This window comes from Chrysochloris asiatica, unplaced genomic scaffold, assembly GCF_000296735.1.
Source record: "Chrysochloris asiatica unplaced genomic scaffold, ChrAsi1.0 scaffold00026, whole genome shotgun sequence".
NCBI classification, from domain to species: domain Eukaryota; kingdom Metazoa; phylum Chordata; class Mammalia; order Afrosoricida; family Chrysochloridae; genus Chrysochloris; species Chrysochloris asiatica.
In genome coordinates this window covers 2,143,803-2,155,585 of record NW_006408544.1, presented here as the reverse complement: position 1 = coordinate 2,155,585, position 11,783 = coordinate 2,143,803, and the positions used below count along the sequence as shown (strand labels likewise).

At 42.8% G+C, this 11,783-nt stretch overlaps 1 protein-coding gene across 1 annotated transcript; it reads right to left on the bottom strand.

Moving 5' to 3' along the window:
- Positions 1 to 7,696: 7,696 nt before the first annotated feature.
- ZNF691 (zinc finger protein 691) lies at positions 7,697 to 10,035 on the bottom strand. Its single transcript, XM_006839648.1, has 2 exons — positions 10,004 to 10,035; positions 7,697 to 8,546 (listed from the first exon to the last, which is right to left on the bottom strand). Exons 1-2 carry the CDS (start codon positions 10,018 to 10,020, stop codon positions 7,697 to 7,699), a joined length of 867 nt encoding a protein of 288 aa, XP_006839711.1. The 5' UTR covers positions 10,021 to 10,035.
- Between the last annotated feature and the right edge of the window lie 1,748 nt (positions 10,036 to 11,783).

Below are 11,783 nucleotides of genomic sequence, written 5' to 3'. Positions count from 1 at the left end.
AGCTGATCTTTGAAATTTTCTGTTCAGCTCTTGGACCTCCTCATTTCTTCCATTTGCTTTAGCATCTCTATGCTGGAGAGCCCGTTTCAGTGTCTCTTCTGACATCCATTTTGACCTTTTCCTTTTTTCTTGTCTTCTTAATGACTCTTTGCTTTCTTTCTGTATGATGGTCTTGATGTCATCCCACAACTCTTCTGGTCTTCGGTCTTTAGTGTTTCATCTATCAAATCTGTTCTTCAGATGATCTCTAAATTTAGGTGAGATATATTCGAGGTCATATTTTGGCTCTCATGGACTTATTTTCATTTTCTTCAGCTTCAGTTTGAATTTGCATATGAGACACTGATGGTCTGTTCCACAATCTGCCCCTGGCCTTGTTTTCACTGATGAGATGGAGCTTTTCCATCATCTCTTTCTGCAGATGTAGTCAATTTAATTTCTGTGTATCCCATCTGGCAAGGTCCATGTATATAGTCATCTCTTATGCTGTCTAAAGAAGGTATTTGAAATGAATAAATCATTGATTTTGCTGAATTCTATCATGCAATCCCCAGCATCATTTTTATCACCAAGGCCATATTTTTCAACTACTGATCCTTTGCTCCCAACCTTTGCATTCCAATCACCAGTAATGATCAATACATCTTGAATGCATGTTTGATCAATTTCAGATTGAAGAAGTTGGTAGAATTCTTCCATTTCATCCTCACTGGCTTTAGTGGTTGTGCATAAATTTGAATACCAGTGGTATTAACTGGGCTTCCCAGTAGACACAGGGATATTATCCTATCACAGACAGTGTTGCATCTCATGACTGAACTGGATATGTTCTTTTTGACAATGAATGCAACATCATTCCTCTTCAATTTGTCATTTCCAGCACTATGTCATAATTTAGTCCTCAGTTACCTTGATCGTCTTTCCTTTCCACAAGATGTCACATATCGATGACATAATGCTGATTGCACCTAGTAAGGAAGAAGCATCAATGACTCTAGACAAGTGGTAAAATATCTGCATGTTTGTTATGTGCCATCGAGTCAGTTCTGACTCATAGTGTCCCTGTATAGCGTTCCCAAGAAGTGGCTGTGGGTTTGAACCTCCAGCCTTGTGGTCAGCAGTCCCGTCTGAGCCTACAGTGCCACACAAGGACAGGAAACTAACCTGACCAAAATTCAGACACCTCGGTTGTTGTTGTTAAGTGCCGTCAAGTTGGTTCCGACCCATAGCGACCCTGTATAGGGTTTCCAAGGAGCAGCTGGTGAGCTTGAACTGCCAACCTTGCAGTTCAAACAGCTTTGCAGTCTGGCGCATTCACCCACAGCGCCACACCAGGACTCCATGCACCTCAGTAAAACCTCTAGGTGTCCAGTGATGTGGGGCATGTAGAGATATTCTACAGTGAAGGGTAAATTATTGCATCTGGCCCTTCTCATAACTAAAATAGGGGCACAACACCTGGCCTCCTCTTTGGATTATGGTGGTAACACATCCCTCATCAGAGTGTGTTACTCTGGTCTATTTACTAAGTAGCTCAAAAAGCTACTAGTTTTGAATGGGGCCCAGAACAAAGAGAAGGCTCTACAACAGGCTGCCATGCAAGTTGTTTTGCCACTTGGGACATATGATCTAGCTGGTCCAATGGCACTTGAACTGTCAGTGGCAGATAAGAGATACAGTTTGAAGTCTTTGGCAGTATCCTTTTGGTGAATCACAGTAAAGACCCTTAAGATATTGGAGCAAAATCCTACCATTCTCTGCAGATAATTACTTTCCTTTTGAGAAACAGCTTTTGGCTTGCTGTGTGTCCTTAGTAGAGACTGAACACTTAACATATGAGCCACCAGGTTACCATTTAGCCTAAGCTGCCCATCATAAACTAGGGGTTTTTTGACCCACAAAGACATAAAGTTAGACATGCAGAGCAGCACTCCATCATTAAATGGAGTGGTATATACAAGACCAGGCTCGAGCAGGTCCTGAAGGCACCAGTCAATTGTCTGAGGAAGTAACCCAAATGCCCACAGTCTCTACTCCTCCCGTTACCTTCCTCTTCCTAGTCTGCACATATGACCTCATGTGGAGTTTCTTATGATTAGTTGACTGAGGAAGAGAACACTCATGCCTGGTTTACAGAGTGCTCTGCATAATATGCATGCACCACTTGAAAATGGGCAGCAGCAGCACTCCAGCCTCTTTCTAAGACCTCCCTGAAGGGCAGTGGTAACGGGACATCCTTTCAATGGGCAAGGCTTCAAGCAGTGTTCCTGGTTGCTCACTTTGGTTGGAAGGAAAGAAGGCAAGATGTGCACTTGTATAATGATTAATGGTTGTGGCTAATGATTTGGTGAATGTCAGGGACTTGGAAGGAACATGATTGGAAAATTGATAACAAGCAGGTATGGAAAAGCATTTGGATACATCTCTCTGAACAGGCCGAAGAGTGAAGATATTTGTGTCTCATGTGAATGCTCATCCAAGGTTGACCTCAAAAGAATATTGTAACAATTAAGTGGCTAGGATGACACCTTCTATGGAAGTATTCAGTCTCTTCCCCCAGCCACTCTTTCATTGTCCATTGTGCTCATGAACAAAGTGGCCATGATGGTATGAATGGAGTTTATGCATAGACTCAGCAATACGTTAAGAAAATCTACTCACCAAGCCTGACTTGGCTACAGAAACACCTGAGTGCCCAGTATACCAGGAGCATATACCAACACTGAGTCCCTGATGTAGCACTATTCCTAGGGGTGATCAGCTGGCAATCTGGTGGCAAATTGATTACACTGAACATTTCTATCATAGAAACGGTAGCATTTTATTCTTAATAGGATAGACTCTTACTTTAGATACAGATTTGCCTTCCCCCACACAATGCTTCTGCCAAAACTACCATTTGCGGAGTTACAGACCACGTTCATGGTATCACACACAGTATTACCTCAGCTCAAAGGGACTCACTTCACAGCAATAGGCCTATATGCTCAAGGAATTCACTGGTTTTACCATGTTCCCCCATCATCCTGAAGTAGCTAGCTTTGCAGACAATGGAATGACCTTATAGACAAAATTACAGCGCCAGCTAGGTGGTAATACCTCACAGAGCTGGGGCAATGTTTTCCAGGAGGATGTCTATGCTCTAAACCAGCATCCAATATATAGTGCTTTTTCTCCCATAGCCAGGACTCATGGGTCCAAGAATCAAAGGATGAAAATGGGAATGGTATCATTAACTATTACCCCTAGTGATCCACTCACAAAAATTCTGGTTCCTGTCCTTGTAAGCCTATGTTCTACAGATCTAGAGGTCTTATTTCCAAATACAGGAATGCTCCCACCAGGAAATATAACACTGATTCTATTGAACTGGAAGTTTAAAAATGCCACTTGGTCATTTTGAGCTCCTCATGCATCTGGAACAAGCAAAAAAGGGAGTTACCATATTGGCTGGTAGGATTACCACGGATTACCAAAGAGAAATTGAATTGATGTTACACAGTGGAGGTAAAGAAGAGTATGTGTGGAATATAGGAGATCCTCTTGGTAATACTATGTCCCATAATTAAAGTCAACTGAAAACTACGGTGGCCCAATTCTGACATGACTACTAATAGTCCAGACCCGTCAGCAATGAAAGTTTGGGTTGTCCCACTATGCAAAGAACCATACCCAGCCGAGGTGCCTACTGAGGGTAAAGGGAATACAGAATGGGTGGTGAAAGAGGGTACTTCTAAATACCAGTTATGACCACATGATGAGTTGCAGAAATTATTGTTATGAGTATTTCATCCTTGTTTTATTATATATGTATGTGTACACACACACACACACGGATAAGTCAAAAAGTATTACTTCAAAATCATAGAAACCTTTATTAAACTAAAAATCGAATCGTGAAGCTGTTATTTCTCAAATAGCCTTGTCTATACACTTCTGAAGGCATCTCTGTAACCCTTGACCAAAGAATTCTGAGCTCTTCAATTACACATCAAAATGGCAGTTTTGGCATCCTTAAGGAATTCAAATTATGCTCCTTTTCAAAAAAAAATAAATAAATAAGTCTGAAGGGACAAGGTCACAGCCATAGGGTAGGTGGGGTAAGGTTTCTCAACAAAATTCTTGTAAAACAGCTCTTGCTACCCTTGAAGAATGAGGTGCATTGTTGACAGAAATAAGATTCCTCAGTGTAACTTGCCTGGCCTGCTTCCCACCAAAGCAATTTTCTATTTTTAAAAAACTTCGTAAGAACCCTGATCATCCTGTTTTCTTCAAGAAAATCTAACAAGATGACCTCTTTGGAGTTTCAAAACACTCGCCATAACCCGAGTTAAACGTCTCTGGCTTGAACTGAATTGGCCCAGCAGATCCCTTTGGAAGCCACTATTTTGATTGGACATTTTTTTTAAGGCACTTAAGGAGACTTAGACAACTGTGTTACTGAGAAAACTTGTCTGCAGCCATCTGCTGAGTGCAGAGACTTGTTTAACATCTTTTGTTTTGAATAAACCTGTGCATGTATAAACTGGGACTCTAGAAGCAACCTTTATCCTTGTGTATCAAATATTTTCATTTACTTATAAAATATGAGGTAAATGGTTCTGAAGTCCTGATCCAGAAGCACTGGGCTGCTAACCACAAAGTTGGTGGTTCAAACCAACTCCTCATAAACTCTATACAGGGTCGGTCACTGAGTTGTAACCAACTCAAAGGCACTTAACAAATGGGTCGAGTGCATTTTGAATTGTATATATACTAGTTGTATCATGTTAGGAACAAGTGTGACTTTATAATTATCTCTATTTAGTGATTATGTATGGTTTAAGTACTGGTATGGCACTGTGGGATAAAGCATTGAACCATGAGGTTGGTTTGAACCACAAGGTCAGTAGTTCAAACTCACCAGTCACTCCTTGGAAACCCTATACAGGGTTGCTATGAGTCAGAAGCACTTAATAATACATGTGCCAAGTTGACATAGGGTGGGCTGTGGTGAGTGTGTCAACTTGGCTAGGCTGATTCCCAGTATTTTGTGCTTGCCCTCCATTATAGGATTTAACGTAATTATTCTCCATTTTATGTGTTGTAAACCCTAACCTTTATGTTAACGAGGCAGATCTAGGCAGGACTGAAGTTCCATTCTTACTCAAGTCACGCCTTTATTCTGATATAAAGATATGAAGGGTTATGACCTACTTCTAATATATATATGCTCTGGCAGTTATTCCTTGCTCTGGATTCTGCATCCAGCTTATCACCTGACCTCTTAGGCTGTCTGTAGTCTGATTTACTGATTCTGGGATTCTTCAGTTTCTGTGAGTCAACAGACTGTCATCTGACCTGCCTTTTGTGGACTGCTCAGCCCCTACAAGCACATGAGTCTGATGCTTAACCCAGACTTGGGACTTGTCAGCCTCCAAACTGCACACACACATGCACGCGCGTGCACACACACACACACACACACACACACTTCTCTAGAAAGCCCAGCCTAAGACAGCAAGACTCTGAAGCAATCATATATGGTTCTCTGGGTCAGACAGGCCCCAACTGCTATTTGACTTACACATACAGCATTTTCTCAATTTATTTGGGCCCTTTTAGTTCATCTCCACTATAGCTAGAGTGTTCTTTTTGAAAGGTTAATGTCATAGGATCATGTCACTGCTCTGCTTTAAATTGACACTCCAATTCCCTTAGCCTGGCACCCAACACTCTAGTTACTGCCTATCTACCTTGCTAGCCTCACCTGCTCCCCACACAGGACACTCTACATCTAAAGTTTCACTGTTCTCTAAAACATTCCATGGGAGTAATTTTCCCTTTCTCTTCACTTGGTACACAACTTATTCTTCATGAACAAATTCAAGTATCATTTCGTTTTCCCTTTTCCTCCAGCACCCTGTTTATAAGGGAGTTTTTCCTCTATGAACTCCTTGCAGGAAGGACCATGTCACATTCATTTACAGGACCTCTGTTCATCTTTTATAGCAAAGCACTCTGGGTACAACTGTAATGACAACTACTCTATAACTATTAGTTTATATGTCAGTCTTCTGCACTCAGAGAATACAGGGGCCTTGTGTTTGTGTCAATATTATGAGGGAGGAAAAAAAGAAAAAAGCAAAACTTAAAACATTTTTTTAAGGAAATTAGGTGAGTGAATAAATGGACTAGTCAGGACTCAAAAGCCTGGATCAACACAAAAAACCTACAAACTTGCTCAGAAAGGGCAAAATAAAATTGGCCAGGGAATCCTGTCTTTTGTATTTGCTGGAGGAAAGCTAGAAGAACACTAGATTTCCACTGGAAAGCATATTGAAATTTGGCACATGATGCCATACCAGAAAGGCATCACAATTCCTGTCAAGTTATCCTGGTCTTGAAGACTGAATTATTGCTACTAAGGGCAGAGGCTTTCATTATGGGTCTTAAGATCTCTCTCAGCTTCTCCACCCTACACCCTCCTCTTGGAACTACCATTTGTACAGAGTAATAAATTAATCATCCAAAGCTGAAATGCTTTACATGTGTGGCACAAACTTTCTACGGACCTAATGGCTCAGAGTCTCATGAGGAGGTCACCTAACTCCTATCTCCAGATAACTACCCGGTTCCAGGCAAGTGGCCCATGTGGCTCATCCTTCAGAAGCCAGCAAGGTGAATGTAGTATTTAAACAGCATCAGTTCAGCATCAGAGAAGCCCAACTTTGAATTCTGGCTCCACTACTTACCTGCTATGTAATTTTACAGCACATGATTTCAACTTTCCTCATTTTTGCTTCCTCACCTTAGTCTCTTGAAGGTAGATGGGAAAACTAAAGGCGATTATAGATGCAAATAGTAGAATTTAAGTCACATGATGAATGTTAAAGTTCCTTCCCTTTCTCTCATCCTTTTCAAAGGCCCCAGAGACTCAACCTGCTTTCCTTTGCTTTTCAGAGCAGCCACCCCATTCTCTTTCTTAAGAGTTTGACTCTCTCCTGAGTGGCTGCTGTGGAACAAGCTCCCCAACTCCCAATTTCTTTGATGCCCCCCAAATAAGTACACGAGTCCTTTTCATTGAAGGATTTTACTGCTAATCTCAGAGGAAACAGGTGCACATTGGGAGGGAAAGGGACACATAACAAACACATGGGAGCGTGAAAGTCCCTGGTTCCTAGCTCCCTGAGGTCTTCCCTTTAATTTCTAAGGCATGATTTCAAATTTCTTCTCCAGGTCACGGAGACCCCTTCCGATGGGAAGGCTCTTCGTCCCAGCCCAGAGATCTGGAAGCAAAGTTGAGGGCCCAGCTGGTGGGAACTAGCAGCCACTGTGGTATGCCCTGATCCCACACAGTTCTCATGGAATTTGGAGGACCTTTAGATAGTGACAGCCACCTCAGAGGCCAGGGGGCTGCTACCCTAATGACAGGAGCATATTCTGAACCTGTCCTATTTCTTTTTCACCCCAAAGAGGTCAGGCCAAGACCGGGTCCAACTTTTGACATTCTAAGGCAAAAACTGTCCTGGAAAGAGACACGGATTTTTACTTAGAGTCCCTTTTCAGGACTTCCTGGAGATTCTGGCTTCAGAAGCAACAGAAAACTACTCTCCAAAGTGGCATGTAGGGCTTCAGGTAAAGGGGAGCAGCAGCAGATCCTAGAGATCTTCCTACACTAGGTTGGGGTCTCTCACTCTCTAACTGGGTCTCTCCTTCAGCTGGAATCCTTTACAATCTGCTCTCCCATGTGAGTTTTTTGGTGTCGGATGAGATTTGAGCTCCGTGAGAAGTGTTTCCCACACAGGGTGCACCTATAGGGCTTCTCCCCTCTGTGGGTCCTCTGATGTGCCCCAAAGTTAGAGATATCACTGAAAGTCCGCCCACACTCGGTGCACTCATAAGGCCTCTCGCCCGTGTGGGTGCGGTGGTGCACACCAAAGCTGGAACTGTTGCTGAAGCTCTTCCCACACTCACAGCAGATGTAGGGCGCTGGCTCGAGGTGAGTCCGGTGATGCACAGCTAGCGTGGCACTCTGGCTGAAACTCTTGCCACAGATGTCACAGCGGTATGGCCGCTTGCCTAAGTGATCTTGCTGGTGCGTCGTGAGATCTGAGCGCCGCCGGAAGCTTTCCTGACACTTGGGACATTTGTAGTGCTTCTCTTCTAGGTGGATCCGCTCGTGCCGGATACGGTTGGAGCTTCTGGAGAAGCTCTTGCCACATTCAGAACATTTGTAAGGCTTCTCGCCAGTGTGGATTCGCTGGTGTGTTCTCAGATTCGAGGTATTATTGAAAGTTTTGCCACACTGGGCACATATAAAGGGCTTCTCGTCCACCTCAGGCCTTGGAGGTGCAGTGGGGTCCCCTGACTCTTCAGCTGGAGTGACATTCCGCCATGGCTTTCTTGGGTGGGTTCCTTCTGGCCTCTCTGACAGCTTCTCCTGCTTGTGCTTTTTCTCCCCATCGGAGTCATCCACTCTCCAAGGTTTACCCAGGTCCCCTTCCTCAGGCAGGTGCTGCTCTGGAGACTGCTCCTTTTCACTGCCCATCTCTGAACCCTGAGAATGAACACAAACGGCCAACACCTTTATTCTTTGTGTCAGGCTAGACCACAGGGAATTGCTTATTCTGGCTGAAGAGGATGGAACCATCATCAAGGGAAAAAGAAAAAAATCAACTAATTGAAATGCCTTTACTTACAAACTTTCAAGTAACAAACTTTCACAGGTACTTCACAGTTACCCACCAGAGCAAAACAGTAACAAAAGGCACTGTGTCCACCTCCAAGAGATATGTGTACAGTTTGAATAATGTCACTTTCCTTAATGTTGTTATTGTTAGGTGCCACGGAGTCAAGTCTGACTCATCAACACCCTACATACAACAAGAAGAAGCACTGTCGGCTTCTGCACCGTTCTCAGAAATGTTGCATGTTTAAGTCCATTGTTGCTGCCATGGGGTCCATCTAGCTCCTTGAGGGGCTTCCTCTTTTTTCACTGGCCCTCTACACTTTCCTTGAAACCACTAATCAACAATAATCCAACTCTAGATCCTAATTTATGTGCAAATCAAGGAGCTTATGACAGGGTTTCATTTCTAAAACTGCACCCTAAGTTGAAAACCTGTTTTTTAAAAAAGCTTTCATTATCAGTATCTCTATAAATCTGGTATTTGAACACTGCAAGTAAACATCTGAGAATGATAACATTAGCCGATTACATGCTACAACACGATAATAAGATATTAAAAAGAAAGAAAAGCACACACACGCACAAAGTATGTGCGGTTTGTCATGAACTCAAATATGTTGTAAATTGGGGACTACTTGTTCAACTTCTCTGCCTAACTGCAGATGAACTGAAACTAATGTTTAATCTTTTTTGGAAAATTCTACGTAGACATATCCATTTATATGCCTGTTTTCAAATGACTATCACGGGCCCTCTTAATAAACACTCAAGGCTCTCCTTGTTGTTTACAGGCTTTGCTCTGAATCCTCCTGTATACTACCACCACACCCCTTCTACGACTGCCCCACGAAAAGTAACATCTGGCACAGCTGGGATGGGGCAAAACCTGTTCCAGGGCCTGGGCTGATGTCTGCTCTGATTGGTCAATGCTTACCTCCCACATACTCTCAAACACCAAACATAGTCATACACACATACACACAGAGTCACACACACACACATCTCCACATTCTCACATCACACATACACACATCACACACCACACATACAGTGAGCAGACATAGACAACCCATACACAGCCACGCGCAATACCATACACAGCCCTCCCATTCATGCACCACACAGCCAGCCACATTCTTCCAGCAGTCTCACACACCAACACTTTCATACCACATACAGCCATACATTCACATACTACATACACACAAAGACACAATACACTCTCCACTCCCACATATACATACCTGCATGCACTCACTGCACCACATATTAGTAAAAGAGTGGCACAGATTTCTTTTGCTTTCTATAGCCAAGGACTGGTTCTGATGAAGGGAGAGTGGGGTGGGCATTTCCTCTGGGCCTTGAAGAAAACTAGCATTTCAAAAGGCAGAATGGGCAGGAGGAGACACTGTCCAGAGTGACACGAACAAAGAGATGTGGGAAGGGAACACAAAGTATGATAGAACATAGACAACAGAAAATGAAAGACTGATAATTCCTTCAAGTCAGCAATTTTTTTTAAAAAAAACAGCAACACAAAGTAATGGAAAGAGCACTGAGGAAGACTGATGTAGGCTTGAATCCCAACAGTGACACATACTGTCTTTGTAACTCTTGGTAAGTTATTTAATTACTCTGAGCCTCAATTCCCTCATAACTAAAATTGTGATACCTCCCAACACAGCAGGACTTTGTATTAAGAAAATGCCTACCATATGTTGAATGTATCATGTGGCACATACTAGCCACTCAGCCAATGACAGCTGCGTTACAATTGTTGAATATACCATGTCCTAGCTCTGTGAAGTATACAAGAATGGAACAGAGCCTTTATACACTCGTTAATGAAAAAATGTTTTAAATTTAAAAATAGTACAAGGCTGTACATAATCTTCTGAAATGTGAAATACAAACAGGCAATAGAACCTTGGATCTTTGAGGAGAGATCATCCAACTTTTTTGGTAAAGGACCAGGTAGCAAGCCATTTCTGTCATAACTACTCAGTTACCTCAACTATTCAACTACTGGTTGTAGCATGAAAGCAGCCACGGACAACACATAAACAAATGAGCATGGCTGTGTTCCAATAAAACTTTATTTAAAAAAAAAAAAGAAAGTGGGCTGAGTTTATCAACCCTAGTTGCAGAGTACTTCTTAAAGGTTTTAGGTAAGTAGTGAAATATTACAGGCTTGCTTCATTTAAAAAGATGTAAATAACTTATTCCTTGATGCTAAGGCACCATTTGCTGTCCATCCTTTTTAAAAATTACAACACCCTCCCATACTTTGAGTCCTCCAGCCATACCTTCTAACATTCTATTTATCTATTATGTTTATTATTTGTTGTCTGCCTCCTCCTGTTAAAATACATGCTCTGTGAGGGTGAGGAACATTGTTTTATTTACCAATGTAACTCAAACTTTTAGAGCAATGGCAGGCATGTATTACACCAGTTGCCACTAAAGCAACTCTCATGTGTGTCAAAGTGTAAGTGTACTCCATAGGGTTTTCAACAGCTGATTTTTCTGAAGTAGATGGCCAGGCCTTTCTTCTTAGGCTCATCATGGGGGAAGAGTGGATTCAAAGATCCAACCCCTTAACCACCAACCAGGAACTTCAGGCATCTATGTTGTTGTTGTTAAGTGCGGTCGAGTCGGTTCTGACTCATAGCAGCCCCGTATAGGGTTTCCGAGGAGCAGCTCGCAGGTTTGAACTGCCAACTATGCAGCTAGCAGACCAATGCTTATCCTACAAGGCCACACCAGAACTCCCCAGGTATCATAGATGATTAATAAATATTTGTCGAATTAACTGAATAAATGAAAACCCAGCCTCTGTCTCTAAAAGAAGGGGCCAGGGCTCAGAAGAGCCAAGAAGATGGGACTGCAGATCACAGGTTCTGAAGGGGATCTGGATTACGTGGAAGGAAATGAGACTCCAAGGGGCCAAGCTAGAAGTGATCAGAGAGGCCAAGGTTCAGGGTCTCTGGGGCCACATCAAGGACTGAGGGTGATGGAAGATGAGGCCAGACGTGAGGTGTTTGTGGACAGGAATTGTACAAAGGAGTTAGATGCTGGTTCAGAGATGGCGAGGATCAACGAAGTCGGAGTC